Below are 27,840 nucleotides of genomic sequence, written 5' to 3'. Positions count from 1 at the left end.
ATCTACTCTTTAATCTAATTTAAATCTGCACAAAAGAGAAAAATAGTTAGTAAAATCCGCCTATTTGGTGGGCTTCTACAAGCCTAAATTTATTTTATTTTTTTGGTTTTTTATTTTTTTTTGTTACAAAGTGATTTGTACAACGTTTTGTTACAATAGCGCTAGTCTGCGTTTGAACAGAGGCACTATTTAACACAAACGTATTAAAAGAAAGGGAAAGACAGAGAAGGGAAAAGCACTGAAACAGGGGGAATAGCGCCAAAATAATGCCAAACGCACCAAAACAGTGTCAAAATCGCAACCTGTGTGACATTTTCAACATTCAAACATGTTATTGGTTAAAAAAAAAAAATTGATCTTTTTGGTGTTTGGATTCACGTCAGGTTCACCAAATGATGCTCTGCAAAAAGGATTAGAAAATCTGTTTGATGGCAACACACACAAGAGCACAAGAAACAAACGTTAGTGTTAGCAACAAAAGATTATCCTAAACAGGCATATCAAGAGAGATATTAAGCATGAAATAGAAAGCATATAAACATAAAATGAAATAGCTAATCAAGATGCTCATAGTTGCTCCTCCCTTGTTCCTCTCCTCTCCAAGTCCCAAATGAGTGTAGCTCTCAGCAGCTTTTTGCACTATGGATGCTTATGGAGGATTGAGATTTAATACTAAGCTTCAAATATGAAATGAAAAGCTAAATACTATGCTAGAGTAGATAGTGATGCTATGAAAAAGCTCTATGCTAATGCCAGTATAACAACAATACTCTAAAATGCTTCCTTTTTTTGCTTGAGGAGAAGGGTTCTATTTATAGAAGAAATAGGGAAATGAAGGGTTAAGATTGAGTGGTTTAATCAAGGGCCAAGTTTGAAAGTTGGGGATCCATGTGCACAATTGGCACCAATAAAATGGTGACAAGTGTCAACATAGGATTGGGTTGAGAGAAGAGGTTGGAGGCATTAAAGGCCTGAGAAGACCTCATGGTTATCTAGAAGGTAAGGGTCAAGTCTAAATTAAGATTACCCATTGGATTAAGAGTTAATCCAAGGATAAACCTTTGTGCAAATGTTTAAGAGATAATCATGGTCAAAGCATTAATGGCCTGATGAGACCTTTGGGTTGGGTAGAGGTTGAGTCAAAACAAATGTTTTAACCATGTGGGAGGGTTGAATTAACCATTAATGGTTATTGGAGACTTTGGGGATTAAGTGGTTGAAGGTTGAAAGCTTTCAAAGGTTATCCAAGACTTTGAGCCATTTAGTGGTTGAAGGTTGGAAGCTTTCAAAGGTTATCCAAGACTTTGAGGGTTAATTTGTTGAACACACAAAGCATTAATTGCTTTTCAAAGACTTTGGAGTCTTTGAGAAGTGACTCCAATTTGCTTAGGAATGTGACAATATTTAAGGGATGAATTTAGGCTAATTAGGAAGGGTTTAGAAGAATCTAGAAGGGGTTTAGGCATACAAGTGGATTTTGTAGGAAAATGCAAGTGGGAAAAATTTTGGTATTTTCAATTAAAATAAAATCATTTATTTCAATTAAATGGTGTAATTTGCATTTGGATAAATATTCAAATAAATATTAATTTATTTAAATGAGAAAAATGAAGATAAAGCATTAAAATGCTTGAAGACTTTGAGGGAAACCATTAAAGGCTTGAAGACTTTAAGGAAAACCATTAAAGTCTTAAGAAGATTATAGAAGGAAGCCATCAAGTTTGAAGACTTTAAAGCCATCAAGTTTGAATACTTTAAGGGAAACCATTAAAGGTTTCAAGTGGGTGAGGATAAATAGGATTTTAAATAAATAATTTATTTAAAATAGTTGTGCAACTTGTTTTTGTAGGAAAATACAAGTGGGTGGAGGATAAAGGTGATTTAAATAAATTATTTATTTAAAATAATTGTGCAACTTGCTTTTGTAGGAAAATACAAGTGGGTGGAGGATAAAGGTGATTTAAATAAATGATTTATTTATTTAAATGTGAGAGGTGGGATTTTGGGGGATTTAAATAAATATTAATTTATTTAAATGTGAGAGAGTATTTAATTAAATAAATATGATTTATTTATTTAATTAATGGTCTGAATTTGGTTAAGTGAATTAAATCAAATAAATTGAATAATTTATTTAATTAATAGGAGAAGAGGGTTAAGATGAATTAATTAAATATTAATTTAATTAATTATTAATTGATGGTTAAATAATCAAATAAATACTAAGTATTCATTTAATTAAGTGGACAGATTTATGTGACTACACATAGTAATGGCTACAACCGAACTGGAGAAAACTTAATATCAAACTAATAAATTTCATAAGGAAGTTAAAGTTCCAAGGCAGCCGATGAAATAGACATAGGGAAGATCAAGAGGATCTTAAATCAAGAATACTTCAGGATTCATCATCATATAGGTGGCCAATGAATTGGTGATTGTTGAAGTTCACTTTGTTAGACAATTCAAATAACCAGAAGACAACTGAGAGGGCGGGGGGGTGAATCAGTTGTCACAGATTACCAGAACTATTAGCAATTTAAAATTTAATACCAAAACCCAAAACCCAAAACATTAATACCAAAAGAGTAGTTAAACCAATTAAGCATAAACAATAATCACATAATAAATACCATCCACATGACACCAAGATTTGTACGTGGAAAACCCGACAAAGGGAAAAACCAAGGTGGGAAGCCTACCCATAGTCAGATAATACTTCTGCAGTAAGTATGTGAATTACAATTGAGGGGCCTACACTTGTAGGAAGGCCAACATACTAGAGCGCATTGCTCATCACATAAGGAGCCTCACTGACTACATAGAAATCCAAACTACAATCCGAAGAAGTGTTGAACTGCAAAAGATAACATCTCCTATGCCTGAGTACAGTTTCAGTTAAGCTCAATATTGGAGGACTAGATCCTCTTACATACACCCAATTCAATCTCCAATGATTGGCCAACTCCTCTTCCTGAATGATATTACATTATTCGCACATTACATTCCTTGACCATGACCTCTAACATAACCATGATGATCTACAATGAGATCTTACATCTATATATACAAACCCTCGACCATAAACAATTAGGTTGGCCACCAAATAATAAACCAATTACACAATTACAAACCATGTCGGCCTTAGACCAAACAAATAATATCCAACACATAAGACATCCCGAAAATACATCGAGAGGTCTAATCCACATGTTACATTAAAGTCGATCCATAACCTAGATCAACCGAGACCCAATATAGGTCCACACACTATAACAATTATCTCCATCCGCCAAGTCTCGAACATGATCACCAATAGCATTCTGAAACTCCACTAGAAGTTGTACTGACACCACTTATGCAATTCATTAAAGATCTTCATCAAAAGCTCTAACGGTGAAACCCTCGCCGAAACCAGAAACTAAGCTTCTAGGCAAGCAGGATAGCATCCGATCACCAGACCAAAACCAACTAACCAAATATGAGCATGAGTACAAGAACAAGCCAATTCCATCACCAAACTATACTAGCCTACCAGATCATGTCGGATCCAAATCAACCAGAAACCAGTCAACCTCCTAAGACAATAAGGGTGTCGGTAAAGCATCCAAATAGCTAGTGTTGGGATCAATGACAAAACATCAATGCAACACATAATCAATTCCACCAAATGGCCAATAATCTCCCCCTTTGGCATTGATGGCAACACTAGATGTGAAAAACATCTAAGTACCAAGAAATGTCAAACAAGTCTCCCCCAATGGAAGACAACCAACAATATCCCGCATACAACTTCTGAATGTCAATATCTCTCCCTTTACTTTTCTTATTCATATCTCTCCCCCAATGATTTTTTTCTTTTTTTTTTCTTTGTCTTTTTCACATCAATATCTCTCCCCCTTTGACATCAAAGCCAAACAAAAGACAAAAATATCAAAGCAAAAACATAAACCACTGAAACTCAAAGATAACTACTCCCCCTGAGCAGTAGCATCCCCACATCAGTGCCAGAATGAATAGTATCTTTAATGATGCATACCGGACTAATTGCAAAACCGCATCAATCAAGTCTCTACCGGAGGGGCAAAAGCTCCCAATCTGTCTCTCAAATACTCAAACGATTCCTTAGGCAAAGGTTTAGTGAAGATATTTGCAATCTGTTCTTTAGTGTTCACATAAACTAGTCTAACTTCATTTGCTTCCACTTTTTCCTTAAAAAAGTTATACTTAATAGATATGTGTTTTGTCTTAGAATGAAATATTGGATTCTTTGATATATCAATAGCAGCAGAGTTATCACAGTGAATAACTACTGGTGCATCACAATCCACCTTTATATCCTTCAACATTTGCTTCATCCATAAAAATTGTGTACAATTAGTAGCAGCAAGAACATACTCAACTTCAGCAGTAGATAAAGAAGTACATGACTGTTTCTTGCTGATCCATGAAACCAACTTCTTTCCAAGAAAGAAATCTCCATCGGAAGTACTTTTCTGGTCATCAACATCTCCAGCCCAATCAGCATATGTATATGCACATAAAGTAAAGTCATCTTTCATAGGGTACCACAAACCATATCCTGATGTACCTTGCAAGTATCTAAAAATCCTTTTCACCGCACTCTCATGATTTTCTCTAGGATCACTCTAAAATCTTGAAACAATACAAACAACATTCATTATGTCAGGCCTAGTCTGAGTCAAATAAAGTAGACCTCCAATCATAGATTTGTATCTTGTAGGATTTACTGGTGTAGAAACATCTTTTCTTGTCAATTTCTCACTTGTAACCATAGGAGTACTTACCAGTTTAGAATCTCCCATACCAAATTTCTTCAACAATTCCTCAGCATACTTAGTTTGACATATGAAAATACCTCTGTCAGTCTGAGTAATCTGTAAACCTAAGAAAAATTTCATCTCTCCAATCATAGACATCTCAAACTCTTTCTCCATATTCTTAGAAAATTCTATGCATAACTTATCCTCACCTCCAAAAATAATGTCATAAACAAATACATCAATAATCAATATATCATCATCGTTGATTTTCTAATATAAATTACTGTTAGCATTACCCTTAGTGTAACCAAGCTTCAAAAGATATTTATCCAACCTTGCATACCAAGCTCTAGGTACTTTTTGCAATCCATATAAAACTTTCCTTAACCTACAAACCATGTTTGTATCATCTGATAGTGAAAAAACATCAGGTTGCTCAATATAAACTTCCTCATCAAGATCCCCATTCAAATATGCACATTTAACATCTATTTGATAAACCTTATAGTTTTTATAAGCAGCATATGGAAGAAATAATCTTACAGCTTCAATCCTAGCTACAGGTACAAAAGTCTCTCCATAATCAATTCCTTCCTTCTGAGAATATCCTTTACAAACCAATCTAGCCTTATTCCTTACAACTTGACCATCCTCATTCAATTTATTCCTGAAAACCCATTTAGTTCCAATAACATTCTTATTTTTAGGACGGGGAACCAAAGTCCATGCGTTATTTTTCTCAATCCGATCTAATTCTTCTTCCATAGCTTTCAACCAATATTCCTCTTTACATGACTCAATTACAGATACTGGTTCAACTTGTGAAATTAAACATACCTCATTAGTTTCCAGTCTTCTTCTTGTCATTACCCCATTGTTCTTATCTCCAATGATCTGATCTTCTGAATGATTCAATCTCACATACCTAGGAGTCCTCTGACTCTCTGGTCCTCTTCTCGGTTCTTCAGTTACTGTAGAATTCTCTGATACTGTTAGAGTAACTGGTTCAATACTTTGTTCTGGTAAAGGTGCTACCGGTTCAGATATAATCATTTCCACTGTCGATTCCTTCTCATAAACTCTGGTTTGACTTTTGTTCAGCTCATCTACTTTGACATTAGCACTCTCCACAATTCTTTGCAATCTCTTGTTATAACATCTATATGTCTTGCTTCAATTACAATAACCAAGAAATATGCCTTCATCACATCTAGGATCAAATTTGCCAATGATATCATCTCTCCTGATATAACATTTACTACCAAAGATTCTGAAATACTTTACTGTAGGTATATTGCCAAACCATAATTCATAAGGTGTCTTACCTGTTTCTCCTTTGATATGTACTCTATTAAGTGTATAAACCATTGTGCTTACTGCTTCTCTCTAGTAGATATGAGGTAGATAAGCTTACATCATCATTGTTCTAGCAACATACAAGATAGTTCTATTCTTCCTTTCCACAACTCCATTCTGTTGAGGTGTTTGGGGAGTAGAAAATTGTCTTCTTATACCATGCTTCTCACAAAAATTATTAAACTCACCGGATGTGAATTCTCCACCATAATCTAACCTCAAACATTTAATCTTCAATCCTATCTTAGTTTCCACTTTAGCCTTAAAGATTTTAAACTTTTCAAATGCCTCAGAGTTTTCCTTTAGAAAAGTAACCCACATCATTCTAGAATAATCATCAATGCTAAGCATGAAATATCTATCACCTTGAAAACTTTTAACTCTACCAAGGCCACACAAATCAGTGTGAATAAGATCAAGAACATCATTTGATTTATCTTGTATACTCCTAAAAGAGGTTCTGACATGTTTACCCATTTGACATTCTTTACATATCGAATTGTAGGGCTTCATAATCTTAGGTATATCCCTATCTGCCTTAGTTGAACTGATCTTCACAATTCAATCAAAATTCACACGACACGGCCTTTTATTCCATAGCGAACTCTCATCAATTTGTGTAATCAAACATGTCTTCTCACCGGAGTTCAAATGAAATATATTACCTTTTGTCTGTGTATCAGTTGCAATCTCCAAACCAAATTTGTTAATGATTTTGCATTTTCCATCCTTGAATTGTAATTAAAATCCCTTATCTACCAAGTGTCCTACACTTAAGAGATTATGCCTTAAACCTTCAAAATAATAAACATTGTCAGTATTGTTCTTACCATCCAATGATATAGTTCCTTTTCCTTCAATCATGCATGCTTTGTCATCTCCAAATCTAACTAGACCGCCATCAAATTATTGCAAAGATAGAAACTTCCCTTTATCTCCAATCATATGATGTGAACAACCGCTGTCAATTACCCATTCATCCTTGTCTTCAATTTTAGCAGCAAGTATATTCTCTTTAGGTACATTCTCTTCCAGTGCTGGATCATCTTCTTTGATAACCAAGAACACCCATTCCTTCCCATTGCCAAAACCACTAGCAGAGCCTTCTGTCGGTTCATCATCAGAATCAGTAATGCCTTCCTCATCCGCTATGTAGCATGATTTGTCTCTATTTTTCTTGTACTTATACTTGTTCTGATATCCAGGGTTAGGCTTAAATGACCTTCTAACTTTTTCTTCAAATCTTGAATTCCTTCAGGACATCTAGATACAAAATGACCAATCTTATTACATGCAAAACATTTAAAAGGTGTTTTTCCTTCATACTTACTTCCTACCGGTCCTTCAGGTACTCTTATAGAAAATAGTGTTTCAAGTTACTCAAACTCATCATCTTCTCTCTTCATATCTTCTATTTCCTTTGCATATAAAGCTTTCTAGTCTTTCTTGCCAATTGTAGATGTAGATGCATGAAAAGAAGGTTCAGATTTCACAACTCCTGAAGGTCCAAATTCTTCAAGCTCAAAAGCAGATAGTTTCCGAACCAAAGTATCTATGTTGACAGATGTATTAGCCATTGTTCTAAACTCATTAATAGCAGTAGCCTTCATTTTGTAAGCTGGTAGTAGGGCTCTCGGGACTTTAGAAACAATTTCATCTTCGCTCAGAGTTCGACCACAACATTGAATTCCCATAACAATCTCATTTACCCTTTCCATGAATGTAGTAATCCTTTCATCTTCTTCCATCTTCAAGTTTTCATATCTCACCCGGTAACCATAAAGTTTAGCAATCTTCACTGTAGAGTCACCTTCATTAAGAGTTTCCAACTTATCCCATATAGTCTTTCCAGATGATTTGTCGGTTAATCTCATTATTTGTTGATCAGAAAGTGCACACAAGAGGGCTTCTCTTGCTCTATAATCATTCTCAAGCTCCTTGTCCAAGTTTGTTAGAGGAGGATTGCCAGATCCCAGATTATAAGGTGTGACACCATTCTATATGATCTCCCAAATCTTCTTGCCAAGACATCTTAGATGAGTCTCCATCTTAATCTTCCATACTATGTAATTTGTTCCATCAAGCCTCAGAATATCCCTCTGAAAGATAGCTCCAAAAGAACTGGATGAACTTGAACCGTTAGTCACCATAGGATCTTCCTCAAGTGGTTAAGCTTTCTGCAGAGAGGACCAATGCTCTGAAATCAATTTTTAGACAAATCAAATAACCAGAAGACAACTAAGAGGGGGGGGGGTGAATCAGTTGTCATAATATTACCAAAACTATTAGCAATTTAAACTTTAATACCGAAACACAAAACATTAATAACATAATAGCAGTTAATCCAATTAAGCATGAACAATAATCACATAATAAATACCATCCACATGACACCAATATTTGTATGTGGAAAACTCGGTAAACGGAAAAACCACGATGGGAAGCCTACCCACAATCAGATAATACTTCTGCAGTAAGTATGTGAATTACAATTGAGGGGCCTGCACTTGCAGGAAGGCCAACAGCCTAGAGCCCACTGCTCATCACATAAGGAGCCTCACAGACTACATAAAAATACAGACTACAATCCAAAGAAGTGTTGAACTACAAAAGATAACATCTCCTATGCTTGATTACAGTTCCAGTTAAGCTCAATACCGGAGGACTGAATCCTCTTACATACACCCAATTCGATCTCCAATGATTGACCAACGCCTCTGCCTGAATCATATTACATTATTCACACATTACATTCCTTGACCATGACCTCTAACATAACCATGATGATCTACAATGAGATCTTACATCTATATATACAAACCCTCGACCATAAACAATTAGGTCGACCACCATATAATAAACCAATTACACAATTACAAACCATGTCGGCCTTAGACCAAACAAATAATATCCAACACATAAGACATCCCTAAAATACATCGAGAGGTCCAATCCACATGTTACATTAAAGTTGATCCATAACCTAGATCAACTGAGACCCAATATAGGTCCACACGCTACAACAATGATCTCCATCCGCCAAGTCTTGAACATGATCACCAATAGCATCCCAAAACTCCACCAGAAGTTGTACCAACACCACTTATGCAATTCATCAAAGATCTTCATCAAAAGTTGTGCCGGTGAAACCCTCGCCAAAACCAGAAACTAAGCTTCTAGGCAAGCAGGATAGCATCCGATCACCAGACCAAAACCAACTGACCAAATATGAGCATGAGTACAAGAACAAGACAATTTCATCACCAAACTATACTCTAGCCTACCTGATCATGTCGGATCCAAATCAACCAGAAACCACTCAACCTACTGGGACCAGAAGAGTGTCGGTAAAGCATCCAAATAGCTAGTGTTGGCATCAATGACAAAACATCAATGCAACACATAATCAATTCTACGAAATGGCCAACACACTTGTTCTCACTTAAATATATTCAAAAATACATTTATAAGATTAAACAAAAAAAAGCAACATATTTCTGGTTATGACGACATTCATACTTGCAAATTAATCAAAAAGTAAAACATTTAACCATAAGATATCATTCCTAATATTACTTCTAATAAGCATAATATAGTAGCAAAAATGAATAGACAAGCAAGTTATAAGGATGCTGCCAGACATATTAGTTCATAGATAATTAAAAGTGTTAAACCATTAAGTATGATTAACAGTGCAAAGATGAGCCCCTCATCAGGTTGGTTGTATTTTATCAAAATGTATGAGGTATTTGGGTTCGGAATAGTGGAGGAATTTGTAGAAAATTTTCATGTCAATGTTACCTGAGTTGGTGGGGAGGTGATAGAAGTAACACCCTATATCATTAGTGAATTGTCAGGCATTCCAGTTGAAGGGGAGCTTATGAACAAAGGTCATATCAATTTTGATGAGGTAATTGATGCATTTCGTGAAGGAGAAGAACCCCAACCTGAGTTACAAATTCACAAGGGAAGCACAAAGGGGGTTAACATAAGCACTTTGGAAGAACCATGGAAGATGAAAATTCTCTAGTTAATCAAGTTCTTCACTTGTGAAGGGAAATATGGCATAGTGATGGGATTGGATATGCAACTACTAATTCATTTAAGGTATGCCAACACTAGATCACAAACCAAAATTAATCTACCGTCTTTCTTGTTTTCACAAATTTCTTCCATGATATCTGGGGTAAAGGAGAAAGGTAGTCAAATTAAGTACCCTAGTTTGATTCATTTGATTGTTAAACACCATTTTTTGAAAAAGGAGTCTAGGAAAAAAACTGGTTAGAATTTTTATCCACACTTGTCAAAAAGACGAAATAGGGACCCATTGTAAAAAGGGTAAAATGGAGAAGGGTGAATCTTCACAAAAGAAGTCAAATTGGACAAGTGGGGAACCCAAACTAATAGAGGAGGGTACATCAAAGAAAAGGAGAAAAATAGAAATTAATGACCTCAAAACCTCTAAAGTTACTCATAGCTCTATTAAAAAGGTCAGTGAGGAAGAGAGAAGAGAAAAACCTAGCACTTTTGATGACACTCATAGGGCTCTTGACGACCCCTCTGTTGCAAACCCTAGTGGGCCTGAACAACAAACTCCAATACAAAAACCTATTGCCGCACATTCCCCTAAAATTTCACCACTTGTTTCAACTCAACCCAACCAAATAAATGTTGATAATGTGCCACTAAAAGAATCAAAAGTTGAAAAATTCCTTGAACAATTTTCACCCAAGATCATTACCATTGATGATGAATCCTCAGATGATTCCAGGTTGCAACAATCAGCTCAGTCCTCCATAGCCTCAGGAGATGAAGCTTCTGAATAATTTAAGGTTACTCAAAGTCAACCATCTCCTACCCATAACTTTGAAACCCAATTACCTTCATCCCCTCCACAGTTTACCGAAAGATAAGGTAAAGAAATACTTATTGAGGAAGAAATTCCTCATGAAGCAAACAAGGGAAGAGAAGAGGAAGATGTAGAATTGTTGAAAGTAATGATGTTGTCCTGAATGGAGACAAAGATTTCTAAAGATAACAAGAGAATAAAGTTTCTAGAAGAAAGTCTAAGGCAAAAAGATGGTGAAGTAAGGAAAGCCACCTTGAAAAATGAGCAAGTTCATAAAGATGTTGATGTAAAAGAAGAAAATTGGAGGAAACAAATGGAAGGAACAAAAGAAACATTACATCAGGCTACTTCTCAGGCATTACAAAATGGCGAATAAACAAGGAGGTAGAAAAAAGAGTTGGTAAGAAAAGAACAACAATTTAAAAGTAAAAAATCACCAGCTTCTACTCCAGGAACTTCAACTTCTTGCTATTCCCTAGGAAATCTCTTTGGTTGTTGAAAAACACAAACAAGAAAATACTGAGTTATCAAAACAACTTTAAGAAGGAAAATACTAGAGGGATAAAACAACTCAGCGAGTAGAACAAGTGGCAAAACTCTCATCAGCTTGTAAGGAAGTTAAGTAGCAAAACAACTTCCTACACTAACCTTGAGAGAAGGGTAATGCAATTTTTTTTACAGATTGTTACAATAGTTACAGAAATTTAACAATAATAGACATAATAACATTCATACCACAACACAATGATTTACGTGGGAAAAATCCTTTCGGGAGAAAAACCCCACACTTTAAAAGCCGCCCACTATATTATTCAACAATAAAAAATAGATTACAATATACTTGCAAAGCAAGCTCTTCATAGAAGTACCACTAATCAGAGATTCAGAGGTAACTCAATAGCCATAAGAATCTTACACACAACCTCTATCTCACACACCTCATATATAGGGGATACAATATAAGAAAACGTCAAACGGTATTACAAAACCATGGGCTAAAACCAACCAATAAAGTATAGATGACCTTATCTCCAATATAGATGCCAATGACATGTTAAAACACACATCAACACATGTACCTCCCTTTTACAACTCATTTATGTGTCCAATACATTTTATATTTCCTATTTCAGGAGTCCAAACTTCTCGATGCCATAACTTGTGAACTGTGTGTCCGATTGACGAACTGTTTGAAGCGCCAGAAAGCTCGTGAAGTGATATATCACCTTGTAAATGGATATTCCATTTATGCCCACTTTTTTGAGCATTTTAAGGGTCTAAAGTCCTCAAAATTAAGTTTAAACCTTTCATTGCACCCCTCCACAATGGAAACTTTAATATCTTCAAAACTAGTTGTGATCTTGCGATGAAACTTTACCGGTATGCTTATCTAGCCAACCAAAAGCTTTGGGGAGAATTTCGGACCATTTCATGCTCAAATGAAAACTTACTATAAATAGTAACCACATGTAAATGTAAGGTCGAGACACCATTTTCCCAACACAACTCTGTTAGCAATGAGAAAACCCTCTGGTTTATATGCTTTGTTTCTCTGTGAGAGATTTCTTTAGTGGAAAATTAATCTACTGGTTGTAGGTAGAAAAATAAAGTACGATGATGATGATTATTTCCTTGAGGACTTTTATAGGAGTCATCCTCTCTATCAAAACTAGATGCGTGAATTTTATTTACACGGTTTTCTCCTAGCACACTACTATCAATCTTTTCTGAACATTTATGTTGGTGAAGTTCAAGTCATAACATTTGTATCCTTATTACAAAATCAAGTAGAGTGAGAAGACAAGTTAAACCAATACAAAGATTAGCAAAACAAGATGGGACTTCCAATTAGAGATGAAACAACGAAATCTTATGCATTCAGATCAAAATTTAATTCTATTGCCCAACTTTAGCAAGTACAACCGACTTACAAAAGAAATCTCACGACCAACATAAGAACATTTAGGGATGTGTAAAACCAGTTGCCCTACCAAGCTTTACAGGCCTCCATAACCAGATATAATACTATAACTGTTCCATTAAGAAGAAAAGAACCCATTTCTCCTACCAATATCACCTGGAGCCTAAACAGAGTAAGGTTGGTAATTATGATCATGGAGAAGCGAGATATACATTGGGTCAGAATGAAGTTTAGACCCCCATTGATCCTCATGCTTGCACCACAATTGAATGCACCAAGTAACTTTGTCGGAGAAGATTTGAGAGAATGGACATATGTTGTGGAACAGTGGAATGGACAGATTTTTATTTCCTGTAAATGTAAGATAGATTTGATTTTCTGCAAGCGTAAAATAGATTTACCTTTTAGCACAAAATTTAGAATTTAAATTCATAGGAAATTAAAAGTTGTTTTAGTTTTGGATACATAATTCCATGGATAATCTTGATCATGCCCTGTTCAAACTCTTAGTTTCAGATCTAAAATATTTTTTAGGATAGTTTAGTTCCTTCAACTTAGATTCACAGAGTATCTTTAGTCTCAAAACTCAATCGTAGAAGAGAGATCCTGATAGCTCTTGACGGAGCATGACCGAACCTAATTCACTATTTTATGGTGCAAAAACCCCCAACCTTAATCATTTTCTTATCGCAGAAACCTTTCAGACACACTCAATTTTATATTGAGAAGAAATTAAATGGTGCGAGTTGTGACATCAATGATGTTTCCCACCATATATCATTTGTGTTTCAATCATTATTCAACATCTCCCTCAAAAGGAGAACATTTCCTTTACTACAATTCAATCATATTTTATTTCTATTTCATGGTTAAATCCAAAACTGGGGTTTGACCTAAGGGAAACCCCTATTACCGACCTATTTCCCTTCTCTAGTGTGCGTAGGAATAGGTACAGAGTTGTGATTTTAGGATAAGCGTTATTTACAAAGACAAATCATTCCCCCATTAGAGTGTGAAAAGTGCAAAGGACCAAAGCCACCACCACACCGGTACCGACAAATTAGGAGCTCCTTCGAAGAACATGTCCAAATCCTCTTATAATCCTCAGATTTAGATTCGTAGCTTGATCCAATGACTGTAGCTTATTGTTCATGCATTTTTACATCAATTCCAGCACATTTGTTAGATCTGTGTAAATGTTGTCATTGATGCCAAACCCGATAATCCGGTTAGGACTGGATGTGGCATGTTGAGCAACAATGGAAGATAGGCATGTATGTGATATGAAGCAATAAGGCATGTATGACCCACTGGAGTTATTTGAAGATTCTCTTCTTCGAAATCTTGTGTTTTGCATATCATGGTTGGTATCCAGTTCCAGTATCAGTTGTATGAGTTGTATTTGTTGTATAGCTATTCAAATGGTTATATTGTATTATGGTTTATGTTTAAGAATTTGTGGCATCTATATCATGAAGTTTGAGAGTTGTTGTGCTTGGAATTTGTGCTTATGGGTTCGTATCTATGGGTCTGGTAGACCCTTGTTCTGTTCTGATAATTGAGGCGTATGTTTGGGTAAATGAAGCATGAGAAGGAAGTGTGTAGAAAATCAGTGAAAGCTGACTTGTTTATCCTATCTTTTGGTCAAGGCATGTTTTGGATAACATGTTGATCCAAGCAATGCATTACTGTGTAAATTATTTGTGCTTGGCCGACATATTATCTCTGTGTATGTACTTATCGGTTTATGTATTTGTGTGTGTGTGGTATAAAAGAAGAGCAGTGTGTGGAACAGTAGAGTATGTGTGTGTGATGTATAACAGAGTAAGAAGTGTGCGAGTGAGAGAGTTGTGAACAAAAGAGCAGTTCCAATAAGAGAGTAGTATATAGTGTGAGCAGTGAATGTGATATATGAGTGAAGGTGTGTGTGAAGAAGAGTCGGAGTGCAGACAATGTTGCAGTAATCCTTTATCGAATCTGCTGCAAGCAGTTGGGTTAGCGAAGTGCAGTCATAGTGTTGCAGTAATTCTTTATCGGATTTGTTGCGGGTGGTTGAGGACAGTCTGGGAAGATACTTTACTAGATCTGCTATGAGTTGTTGTGAGTTGATATTTGAGCTTAATTCGAAACTGATCTCATGCATTAGGAGATGTAGTCTCCCTCAGTTCATTTATTTTCTATTGCAGTGAGCATTTCAGTAGTGAGCCGCTTTGTAATATGGCAGTGAGATACCCCTTTTTGTAAACACCATATAACTAGCTATATTATCTCGAGAGTTAACCCTCTCCATGGTTTTTCCCATTTGGGTTTTCCACGCATAAAAATTTGGTGTTCATTTTGTGGTTATGCTGATTCATGTTGATGAGATTAAGTAAGGTCAATATAACAATTAAAGTTTTATTAATGTGGGAATACTGATTCACCCCCCCTCTCAGTATTCTAGTCCATTCAACCGTTCAACAACATTTACCCTATTTTCAACATTTTTCACAATTCAACTTAAAAGAGGATAGTTGAACCAAATCCTGGTAAATATAATAGAACTTTCATCCCTTATCCTTGTTGGTTCGTGGTTAGGTCCGTAAGATTTACCTCCATCTTTAATGTAATGGTCCCTAAGTCATTAAATTAGTGGTTTCTTCCTCCTATGGTGGAAATCCTAATTTCACCATTTAACATTGTTATTTATGGATTTAGCTAAGTAGAATCGAGTTCTAGTGGTTAGCTCATCTATTCTAGTTATTTATACCTAAAATTCTCGTAAAATATTTAGAAATTTGTAGAGATTAGATTTGTATGTGCGCAATCAATTGTGATGTTGTAGAAATGACCTGCAATAATAGAGTAATTTTATAGATCCTCAAGCATTTATATTTGCATTAATGAGTCATGTTTATTCATTAGTTGACCATGGTATCATTTTGAAAATAATATGCGAACCCATCTTTAGGTGCCCAAGAATCATTTAAATTTTTCATATGTTCCTATATAAAAAGAAAAATGAGGAGATGAATGATGATGGAGAGGAAATAAATAATAGTGGCGAGGAGATGGATAATAGTATCGAGGATAAGAAAAATAACAACAAAGGACTTGTTAGATATATATTATGTAGAGATTGCATATTTACAAACTAGAGTGGACAAGCTAGAGGAAGTGCCAGACAAAGTTTTGGGTTGTCACAATTGTAAGGATAACTGGACCAACATGAATGAAATAATGAAACTGTATCAACACAAGCTTGTAAAAATGGAAAAAAACTATTGCAAGCTAGTAAAAATATCATGTGGGATAATGAGAGTGTCAACAGTGCAATCAAAGTTTAACAACAAGCAATATGATCTACTTTTAAATAGAGCAACGAAATGGGATGAAACACTTAAAACTATGAGTATCTGACTCTTGGGTCCTTTGTGCTTATTTTTGGTTTGGATTTTTGATCGTTGTCTCATTGTTGCCCTTTTTTTGTGATGTTTTTGTTGTCTAGTTTGACCTAACAACTAACTAGTGGACTATATTTATATTTCTCTATTTTTCTATTTTACTTCATAATGAACTCTACTTAATATAAAAGACTAGACCCTTTCCTTGTTTAATACAAAACATTAATTTTGTGAATTAAATATCCTTATTTTATTTGTTCAATTTTTTATATTTACTTTAATAATTTTCCCCAAATATTTTATTTTTTATTTTTATAACTATTTATTTCTTAAAAAATTTGAAATTATATCTATGTAACCCTAAGGATTTATCTATTTTTAAAACGCTTTTTTGGTCTTTTAAATGATAAATATTTTCCTCTTTCCCGCCTTCGGGGTCTGTGACAAGATGCGTCTTTTACCCTCCCTCCATCTTGCTTCGCACGCTTCATCTTTTTCTTTAAAAAACAGAAGCGTTTTGGGAAAAAAAAATTAATTTAGTTTTCCCCCCGTACCCCCACTGGCACAAAACAACGTTTAAGACAAGACCAATCGCACAAGAAACAATAATTATATATAAAAAACCCAATTTCAAATTCACAATCACAATCAGTGATCTTGCCTCAGTTCAGTAATTGTGTTGCTGAGCTGAACATCTTCTGTATCAATTGAGGGTTTCGCCTTCGCTCATTGTAATCATCTTCACCTGTTTTAATTGAAAATGCTGGTTTAGCAATGGGTAAAAAGATCACAGCGGATCGTAATAACCACTGTTTGAGTCAAAGGCTGAGTCAGGTGTCCCTGCTTTCTCTATCTCAAGATGAGGGCACCTCGCTATCACTTTCTGATGCAGAAGACATTATAATGAAAGATACAGACACAGATGCAGGCGCAGACATATGCACGGAGGAAGTGACTTCGACTAACATTTTTGATGAGTGTGATAGCAGTGGTCTTCTCAGCCAAGAAGTTTTCGAGTATGCATTTTTTCTTCCACTTTTATCCATTTCTTTCCTGTCTGAAGAAAAATTGCGATTTAATTTTTGTTTTTGGCCTGTGTACTGTATAGATAAGAAGAGGTTCGATTTCGGTCTCTCTTTTTTAACGAACTTCTAAATAGGCTCCCGGGTAACTTTGTTTTACCTTCCTTCCAAGCTCCAAGCTCCGATGGGTATCTACTTGTCCAGAGCTGGACTTACAAGGGAACTTCGATGACTTTCTTAGGAATCAAATGCCACTAGTTGGTGTAATGGCTAGGAAGGCTTGATTGCTGAGAGAGTAGGGCATAGGTTCTTTTGTATTCTTTCTCTGGAGCTTGAGCTTGGATCTGTCTAATGTTACCAGATTCTAATTTTGCCTTAGGTGGGTAAGTATTTTATTTTGAATTCACCTTATTCTAATTTGGCAATGAACCATGTAGTTCAGGTAGAAGTGAGAGTATGAGGGGTTTCTATTTTGTGAATCTAAGTTGAGATATAAGTAGGAATGTGATGTGTATTTGTTCTACCAAACTTGCTTCAAGAGGTTGAAAGCCAAGGGGTACAAAATTTTCCATATACTATGTTAGCATGCGGGCCTCACCATGACCTAAAGGATAATCTCTATCTTTATTGCATGTGGCACACATTATCACAACCATTTCAACACAGAATGCATACCCAGCAATCCTTTTTTGATGATTTGAGCTCTGAACGAAGTTGTGGGATACAAATTTGCTTGATGCTTCCGCTCATTCAAGGAATTTTTGGGCACCTGAAGTTGATAGGATGCCTGTGGCTTTGTAATTATGGACCATTTTAAGCCATTTTCTGGAATGAGTCCCTGTTTTGTATTTCAATTATATATCACATTTCTGCAATTTAAAATCCATTTGTTTGCAACTTTTTGCATTGAAGCATAGTTGCTTACCCTGGTTATATAGTTCAACAGTTATATTTGTAACATAGTAGCAAAATTGTTCTCAGGAATAACTGCGGAAACCAAAAAGATAAAGATTTTTTCATCTAATCAAGGAAAAAATGTGTTAAGAGTAGGGAATAAATCAGAAAAAAATTTGCTGCAGTTTTTTTTTTTTTTGACTAAAAATCTCTATTTTTGCTATTGAATTGTGATTTATGGGTAAAAAAATTGATGTCACTTGTTTTTATATTAATAAAACTAAATAACAATAACTACAAAGCTACAACCTCAACAAAATGATAAAAAAGGAAATTTCTTAACCTTTTTTAGCAGTAGAAGGGTGGTGTGTAGAGATATCAGCTGCATTTATACTGATAAGGAGTTTAGTAATGTCTTATGGTGACAAGGGCTGAGAGGAGCCAGAGGAGCTATCTATAGGGGTTAACAAACTACGTTGTGTTGTTATGAACTAATGGTATGTAGACAAGCACAATGCGGACGGTTTGATTGCTGTTACGAGTAGAGTAATTTTAAATAAATATATATGATATTCAGTGCTCTTTTGTTTTCTATATTCAAAATCAAGGTTGAAATAATGTATCCGTGTCTAATGAACTTCCATGTTACAGTTGTCATATTTGTTTCCATGCTTTAGCAACACATGAAGTTGTTTTGACCGTTGTCTCCTGGTCACTGGTCCTAGCACAAGAATGGTATACTAGCATAGTTTGTCTTCTGCTAAGTCATAGAGTTTGCTGGGGCTCTGCACAATCCATTGCAGGTTGAGGCCATTGGAAAAGCATTTGCTTGCATTGGTTGTCACCAGGGCCACTACCATGCCTGGTGATAGCTCCCATTTTGAGGGCATCTCAACTGTGTGTCTCAAATGTAAGAGGCAAAGTGGTGGGTCCATTCCTCTGCTTGATATAAAGAGTGTTTGAAGCAGCTGTAGTGAATAGAGAGGATTGGCATGCATCTGCTAACTGTTGTTGGCATTCAATGTCACGTTTCTTTCCAAGTGCTTGCTATTTTTCCCATGCCTGCTGTTGGTTATTAACTTAAGGTTAATGTTTATTAATAAGGAATTTTAGGCTAGGTTAACCAAGGAAATGTTTATTAATAATAAATAATTTTATGAACTATAATTAATATTGAATATATTTAGGCTACATTGAAATTAAAAGATTTACTTAAATTTTAATATTTTAAAATTATTTAAATTTTGATATATAAATTTTTTAAGTTAAACATAATATTTTGAAACAAAATAAAATTGCAGATTTCTATTAATTGATTTTAATCATTTCTTCTTCTGATTTTTTTCAAACTTGAACATGGACCTTGTGACATAGGTTTTTGTGAGATCGGTAGTTATGCCTTTGTTTTGCTGTGAATTTGGGGTTAAAGTGTGCATTTTAATCTTGTATGTTTCAGCATGTATGAAAAGTGAACTGTCAACTGTGTAATGGAATACAAGTCAATAAGTTTTCTTATGCTGAAGGAAATCACAGCCGAAGCAGTTGAAGGAAAATAGAAAATCACGCATCAGATTAAAGATTATGATCATAAGTACCATCCTTGTTCTTAGATCATCGTATACTAAGATTTTTATTTGAAATGTCATCTTTAATGATGCCTTCTTGGGCAGACAGAAGTTGTTTGCAAATGTCCAGCAATTATTGCATTCAACTAATAGAATATCCTTTGCAATATTTGAGATAAGTTCTAGTTTTCTGTGTCTGTGTTGGAGTCACGTTTATTGACTTATAGCCTCAAGTAGAAGGTCATAGTTCAAATCTGAGTTTTTGTTAATCTTGTAGGCAAGCTGTTGAACTTTTAATTCCATAGGCATAATAAATTGATTTGAATTCAAAAGTCTATTGTGTTGTACCCTTTACTGCATACTGTCACCTTATATCTGTCAAGCTAGTAAATACATTGACTGTATGTTTGTTTTCTGCACTTTCAAGTATTTTCAGGTGAAATTATTGGTCTATTTTAAAGTTGGAGATTATCCTTATGCTCCTAATAAGAAACGAAGATCTACTTGTAAGATTTACAGCACATAGGCATTAGATTTTCCTCTCGAAACCTATACTCTGTTTCTAAATTGTGATAGCTTACAGGTCATTATCACTGCCAGTGGCCCTAGCCTCAGTTGCTTGATTCTTCAGCTCCAGGTTTTAAATGCTTATGCGTGGTTTATTACATATGTTTTTCTTGCTTTAAAAACTGTACTCTTTTAGTAATCTGAAATAGTCAGTTATTGACATTTACTGGTCAGGATGATGGAAATAGTGGGTAAGCTTCATGAACATGTCTATGTTTGGTGTATTCTCCAACTGTTGCTGGTAGCACATTTCCTGTGATAATTGCCTTGCATGGATTATTGCCATGTCTTGCTTTAATGTTTGAGAATAGTTTGAATTCACCCAGAGGAGTCACATACTGTCCCCTTTTAGAGAAAGTATTGCAAGGCAAAATACATGAGATTTGCATAGTGGTATTATATAGATGCTCTCATATAGACTGCTCAAGTTGCTACTACTTGCTTTAAATTGCCTAACAGCATTTTGCTCGTGCTCTAGTTCTCAAGACTATGTTACACCAGTTGAAAAGGCAGTTGCGATGGATTTTGATAGCAAAAAGGTAGGCCCATGATGTGGTTCTAGCATTGTGTTATTTTCATTCATTTTATTTTTTACTCGGAACTTGTCTTCTGGATTACCTTTCAAGCTATTTTTAGATAGATCTCTTTGAATTTCTATTTTTATTTCAATCCATGCAGGAAAACGTTGCTTGTCCAACACCTCCCATCAAGTCAACTACTGGTCGAAGTAAAAGGCACAGGCCAGGTTGGATTATCTAATTCCCAAATAAGATATCTCCCTATTTGTTTGAATGTAATCATTCAATCGCATTATTAAGAACTCTTTAGGTTGTGATGGGGATCAAATATTTATGTTATATTTTCCTTTTTTATTTAAATCATACATTTCTTAAATAATAGATTATGTTGTTAACATGAATTCTCAAACGTTTTTGTGTTGTCTTGTGTTTGCATAGTTGAGAAACTTGGACTCAGCAATTACTCAATAGGTCCAATTATTTAAGAAACTCAGGACTAAACAAATTTATCGAATATTTGAAAATACATAAATTTTAAAACATATTCTAAAAAAACATTCATATTATTTAATTTGTAGAACATATTACTGATTTCCATCATATATAAATCAAAATTAGAGTTTAATGCATATCATAGACTGAAAAATCTAGTTCAACCTCCAAATGAGTTACAATGACACTTCCACTAGCCATGTCATAGGTAGAAGTTGCTTCACCTAAAGAGATTTTTGGCAAGACAATTGCTAATTATTAATAATGGCTATGTCGGCACACTCTAGAGTTATTAAAGATGCATCTCCCAACCATCATTTAACTGGACGAAAAAAAATGAATTTGGGCTGTGGTTCAATTACATTTTCAGTTTTCTTTGAGCATCCTTTCTTGAGAATTTTGCCTGTGCCATGAAAACAACTTATTTGTTAATGAACTGCCCAACCAAATTTGTAATTTTATTTTATATATTGTAACCATTTTCAACTTAAAATGTATTTAAAGGTAGGTCTATTTCCTTTCTATTGATTAAATACTTTATTACTGGGTTTGCCAGGAACCCCGGACAAATCTGGGCCAGTCTGGGCTAGGTCTGGCCTGGGTTTGGCCCTGCTCTGGTCATCTGGTCTGGTTACATTTCAGATGTACCTGGGCCAAACGTTGTGTGAACCTGCAGGTTCTAAAAGAAATGTGCATTTAAAAATCTCAAAGAACCTAACCCAAATTGAAATTGTATTTTTTTTCAGGATTTGGAGCTTGGTCAAAAATGAATTACAAGAAATAATTTAAAAAGCAAAAATATGAAAATCGTTTTGCAGCGTGCAAGACGGAAAATCGACATTTATTCCCCTTTATTTGTCTTGAAATTAAAAAAAAGCACATTGTTTTTCTTTATTTTTTCAGCATTTTGAAGTTTTCCTGATTTTTTCCCAAGCAATCGAATTCCATTTATTTTTTTGGTTTGCAAGTCAATACTAATTCCAAGTAATGCTACTGTGGTATAAACCATTTTGATTTTACATTGACCCTGAATTATCAATCATCAGCTGTGTTCTCAATTCTGCATTTAATTTGAATTATCAATTATCGAGGCAAACTTCTCTATTATTTTTATTGAAAATAATATCAACTTTTATCTGTTTGGGAACTATAATAATGAACATGTTTCTTATTATTTACTGTAATGCCCCGCCAGGGAGCTCCAGAGAATTAACCACTAATAACCCAATTACATGATAAATAATTTAAAAAAAAAGAGAACATAATACATTAAACAATCTTTCAACTCAACACATTACATGATGAAGTAACATTTAGGTGAACGGTATATTGGGATGGTTAAAATGATATATTGGGATGGTTAAAATGATCTTACTTCATGTTGAAAGATTACCTTAGAAATATTTAATTTGGTGCTTAAAATGATTATAGTGATGAATGCTTAATGTTAGGCCATGGGAGGTAAAGAAAAGATGTTCATTTATTTTGGTAATATGAATGTGCCTAAAGATAGATGATTATTGTTGGTTATGTAATATAATGAATCAATAGTAACCTCAATGAATTGTCCTTTGTTATTTAGTTCATGTTTAGATGCGTTGCTTGGTAGCGACGTTAGGGAACCCATAGAGGAATATGAATGGATAGTGTTTATAAGTCTTGCACTAAACAATATAATAGTTTATCATTGTGTTGTATTGATAGTAATATGTAATGTGTTGAGTTGAAAGATTGTTTATGTATTTTGTTTAAAATTTTTTTATTTGCTACGTGATTGGGTTATTAGTTGTTATTTCTGTGGGGTTCCCTAGCGGGGCTTTACATTTACAATAAATAATCCTTTCTGAAATGAGCCTGTAATAATTTCAATTTTTTATTTCATAAATTTGATAATAATGTTTTATTTTATCCTCCACATACATTTTGAACTTGCATTTGGAGCTATACATGCAATAACCATACACTGGAGTTTAGTCAGTCAGCAGCAGTGCAAAAACATACTTATCATAATTACCAACTCAAAATTGATTATTTAACAACATAAACAACTGTTGGGCCAAGCCTCGTCATCAGATTCTCTATATGTATGTTAATGCAAGATTCCCTTGAGGTTAGTATGGTCCTAAATTCCTAGTGTAGAATGCTCTTATGCAATTACTCAGGTCCCTGAAGTTTCTTATATGTTAGCCAACTTGCTACTCTTTCTTTACCCTGTTTGGATGAAACAATGTTAGCCACAAATGCCATGTTGAAGTAGACATTAGTTTGGTGTCTATTTCAGTACTTGGGTTTAAGAAGATATAGCACATCAAAGTTTTCTCAGTCCTGCAAACAAATATGCTACTTTTGAACCATGTGTGGATGAGGATGAATATTTGAGTCATAAATGAGTTCTGATATTTTTCTCTAAATCTAATTTTGAACTCTACGGAAATTCCATTTTTTTTTTTGACACATCTCAGTGTTTGGATTCTAAAATCTCAAAGCTTTTATATCAATATGTATTTATCTTCTCTTTTTGATCTGATTTCTATCTATCAGTTGCTGAAGTGTGTTAATTTGTAAGTCATGGTATAATAGATAAATTTTTTTATGATTGCATCCTCGCCTGTACCTATACTTATCTAGTTCTACTGAGCTATGCATTGACGATGCCTGTCTGTTAGTGGCTGGCATTGAGGATTATGATATCTTATCTATGTTACTGGAATTCAGCCATCATGGAGGCCTTGATGTGCTAATAATCAAGAAATGTCAACATTATGATTCCAAAAACTTTTCACTCTGGAAACTTATCACTCTGCATTTGGTAATGGTATTTCGGAAGTTATCTTGTGTTGGATTGAGAGTATCTTGCAACCACTTGTTGACATATAATCATATCTTTGCCACAGCTTAAGTTTTATGTTTGTCATGAGATTGTTTATGGTTGTTTGATCAGCGGTTGTTCTGTAAAACAATGCAATTTCCTTTTAGGGCAAGAGCCATTCTGGTTTTACTTTAGGTTTATGACTACGATACTGGGTTCTTCTGTTTTGGCCTGGAATCTGGTCCTGGTACAGTCCGGGTTTGCACCTGGGTTCCCCGTGGGTCCGGGCGCTTGGGCCGCACCAGGGATGACCCCAGGCTGAACCTGGGTGTACCAGAAATAGTGTTTTTGTCTACTGTCGTGCTTGCTGGTTCAGTGAACAGGCCTCAAATCAAAAGATTTCTCCTTGCCTGAGGGATTACTTTACATACTTGAGAGCTGGGGTTTTCCTTTTGATGTGACTTCACTATGCGTACACAACACATCCACCTCATCCAACTTATAAAATTTAACTTGATAATTTCATTTTTCTTTTCTGGTCAAGTAATTGGATATATATATATATATATATTTTGTACTTGAACCCTTTCATCTTTGGCAGAGGGAGTCAAACTCTAGGGAAATATGTTGCTTTGAAGAATTTCAGGTCGAATTCTAAAATCTGTGGTGATCTGAGTATGAACCTAGACCTCTAGTCATAATTTCCCACTTATTTAGTCCTAAACTACAGATCAATCAAAAATATATTTGGGTACGGGTACGGATACGGATACGGATAATCATAATACGAAACCACTAGCATTATGTACAGGCAGTTTATGGAGTATATAAGAATTTGAATATTTATACTTTAGGTGTCTATTGCAACCTGTTAATTCACATTTCTCCATTGCTTCAGTGAGCTTTTTGAATGGTACATCTGATAACGTTACATCTTGCTTTGATCAACTAGCAACACTGAGGGAAGGCTCTGGTTCAGATTGTTTAAAAACTCCAACAGAAACTGCGATTGGTCCAAAAAACTATGTTTCAAAATCAGCATTGACCCTACGGAACCGTGCTAGGTCACCACCTTGTGTCAAGAATCCCTATATGCTTGAAAATGAAGAGTTAAACGAAAGGCTTCAAAGAAGTTATCGTCGATCTCCAGGTATGAAATTTCTCCTACATGTTAGCTTTTAGAATTTTTCTTCTATTCTTTTTCATATACATTGTTTTCAATTTCAACAATCAGATTGTTTATCTCTGCAGCATGTGGAGTTCGTGTTGATAATCAAAGCTTTTTGTCCCGGTATCATGCGGATTTTCATGAGCTGAAGGTAACTCTGATCTTACTATCTTTCATTTATTAGATCTACAAGTGTTTCATGGCTCATGCTTGATAATATTGTTCCTCAGGAAATTGGTCGAGGAAATTTCAGCCGTGTTTACAAAGCATTGCATAGAATTGATGGCTGCTGCTATGCAGTAAAACGTTCAGCACGCAAGTTGCAACTTGAAAGTGCACGGTATTTATTTGCTTATATCTCTATTTTTTACAATTTGATTGTATTTTTGACTGTAGATGTTAGTTTATGCGATATCTTTTGTATTCCCTTTCAGGGAAGAGGCACTCCTGGAAGTTCAAGTGCTAGCAGCATTAGGTACATAAAGTGCACTTATTTTTTCATCAAATCCCTCTTTATGAGCAAAAACATGCCATGGTCTAAACATGGCCTGTGCCTGCTAACAGGTCCTCACAAAAATATTGTGGGATATCGCACTGCCTGGTTTGAGAATGATATTCTTTACATTCAAATGGAGCTATGTGACCAGAGTCTGGCAAATGCCATTGAGAACGGGCTTCTAAAATCAGATGTGGACTTTCTTGATGCAATGTATCAGGTACAGAAAAGGCTTATCTTTTACCTCCAAACTCATGATTTTTGAACCCTGACAATCTTGAAGCATGCTTGTAATATTCTTACAGATTGCTCAGGCACTGGAATTTATTCATGACCGCGGAGTGGTACATCTAGATCTGAAGCCCGAAAACATTTATGTCTGTGGTGGTACTTACAAGCTTGGAGATTTTGGTCGTGCAAGACTTCTTGATGGGACCCTCCAGATTGAAGAAGGCGATGCACGATATATTCCCCATGAAATCATGAACGGTAATTATGAACATCTTGACAAGGCGGACATGTTCTCACTGGGTGTCACTTTTTATGAACTTGTAAAGAGAAAGCAAACTCCTGATTCTGAAAGAGCATTCGACAGGAGCAAAGAAATCAAAATTCCACTTCTTCCTGGTTTTTCAGTTTATTTTCAAAAACTGCTACAGGTAATGTAGTTTTTTAAGATTTATTGTTGGCTGTTGCATCTCTTTTTCATTTCCATAAATAGTTTTCTATTCAATTCTGATTTTTGTTTTTTTACAGGCTTTGGTGGATAACAATCCAGTAAAAAGGCCTTCTGCAAAAGATTTGCTAAAAAATCCAGTTTTTGACAAGCTTCAAAGATTGAAGGAAATGTAACACCAGATTAAGCGATGAATTTTCAACCTCTGGAAATATCAGGCGATTCTGCAGCACGTACTTTTTGAGTGATATTCAGTATGAGAAAATTGTGGAAATTTAGCTCATTTTATGGGAGCGAGCGGACTTCAATCCTGTGCGGACATAGGGTGCATTCGAAGGTTTTTTTTGCTGCAGAGTTATTCTCTGAATGATTTATCAAGTTAAAGCAGTCTGCATAGGATTTGCTGACTGCAGGATCTCTGTGCTATCTCACAAATGTAAGGCATCCTTTATAAATTACAAGTGGACCTGAAGACATCTAAATTATCTTGTAATATCTGATCTAGTGGAACTTGATTTTGGAAACTGTTTCATCCCTTTTGAGCATGTGTCAAAAGTCTATTTTGGCATTGTAAATCATCTTTTTGCAAGCTGTATGTAAGCTCGAGTCAAATCAATGGAGAATCTTATTCACTGCATTGCTCTTCAGTGGACTAAAATGGGTGTACTCATAAGGTGACAGAATGGATAGATGGATGAGATATTCTGAGTTATTTTTTCTTTGGGCCAGGTGTAGCACAAGTGATGGGTTTAACGTAATGACATAAATCAAGTAACACCTTTATTGTAGCAATCTAACATGCTGAATTTGCTGTGTTCTTACGAAACGGCAGAGGATGAACTCACTGTGTAGGTGATGCTTCCCAGTAGAGAAGCCCTAGATGCTTCCAATGAACAGAAATACCAGACTTGGATTTGTATCGATTTCAACACAGTCAAAGCCACATCATCTTCTAGTATAATGAGCAAATTATAATCCTTGTAGTACATAATGAAAGCTAGATGCACTTTGAGGGCTTTCTTGCATCCATGGATGTATCTATAGGCTAGGAAGAGTCGACCAATAAATTTTTTGTATCATTTGTATTAGCGACAGGTTATGATATAAGGGACACAGGAGACTTCAATCCATCGGCAAGAGGCTTAAAACGTCTTTAGTTCTGATGATATGGCTTGAAAACATCAATGTGTTGTCAACAGGTGTGTCAGAGCTAAGGTTTTAACTTTAATTAGGTTTTTGCTTTAGTTTCGAGTGTATGATCATTAATTTAAATGGCTATTGCACTTGATGTGTAGCTTGCACCCAAGGATGCCCACTGGTTAATCTGACGTTGCACTAGG

At 35.2% G+C, this 27,840-nt stretch overlaps 1 protein-coding gene across 3 annotated transcripts; it reads left to right on the top strand.

Moving 5' to 3' along the window:
- Positions 1-16,802: 16,802 nt before the first annotated feature.
- LOC131052178 (wee1-like protein kinase) lies at positions 16,803-27,630 on the top strand. Of its 3 annotated transcripts, none has more exons than XM_057986796.2 (10): positions 16,803-17,309; positions 20,801-20,880; positions 21,020-21,086; positions 25,059-25,310; positions 25,412-25,479; positions 25,559-25,668; positions 25,763-25,803; positions 25,893-26,044; positions 26,130-26,483; positions 26,581-27,630. In XM_057986796.2, the coding sequence occupies exons 1-10, from the start codon at positions 17,267-17,269 to the stop codon at positions 26,674-26,676; spliced, it is 1,263 nt and encodes a 420-aa protein (XP_057842779.1). In that variant the 5' UTR covers positions 16,803-17,266; the 3' UTR covers positions 26,677-27,630. The 3 variants fall into 3 exon arrangements, with proteins under 3 accessions (XP_057842779.1, XP_057842777.1, XP_057842778.1); XM_057986794.2 differs by having other exon boundaries at positions 16,804-17,309; positions 20,820-20,880; XM_057986795.2 differs by having other exon boundaries at positions 16,807-17,309; positions 20,820-20,880; positions 25,113-25,310.
- The last annotated feature ends 210 nt before the right edge of the window (positions 27,631-27,840 follow it).

Source organism: Cryptomeria japonica, chromosome 2 (assembly GCF_030272615.1).
Source record: "Cryptomeria japonica chromosome 2, Sugi_1.0, whole genome shotgun sequence".
Taxonomy (NCBI): Eukaryota; Viridiplantae; Streptophyta; class Pinopsida; order Cupressales; family Cupressaceae; genus Cryptomeria; species Cryptomeria japonica.
The sequence above is the reverse complement of the archived record's forward strand: the minus strand, read 5'-3'. Positions and strand labels throughout refer to the sequence as shown.

Bases quoted from the DNA above. Each gene is read 5' to 3' on its own strand.
- LOC131052178 (XM_057986794.2), top strand. From the start codon at position 17,068: ATGGGTAAAAAGATCACAGCGGATCGTAATAACCACTGTTTGAGTCAA. The intron at 17,310-20,819 runs GTATGCATTTTT...CTCGTGCTCTAG, and splicing joins CTCAGCCAAGAAGTTTTCGA to TTCTCAAGACTATGTTACAC. The intron at 25,669-25,762 runs GTATTTATTTGC...ATTCCCTTTCAG, and splicing joins TTGCAACTTGAAAGTGCACG to GGAAGAGGCACTCCTGGAAG.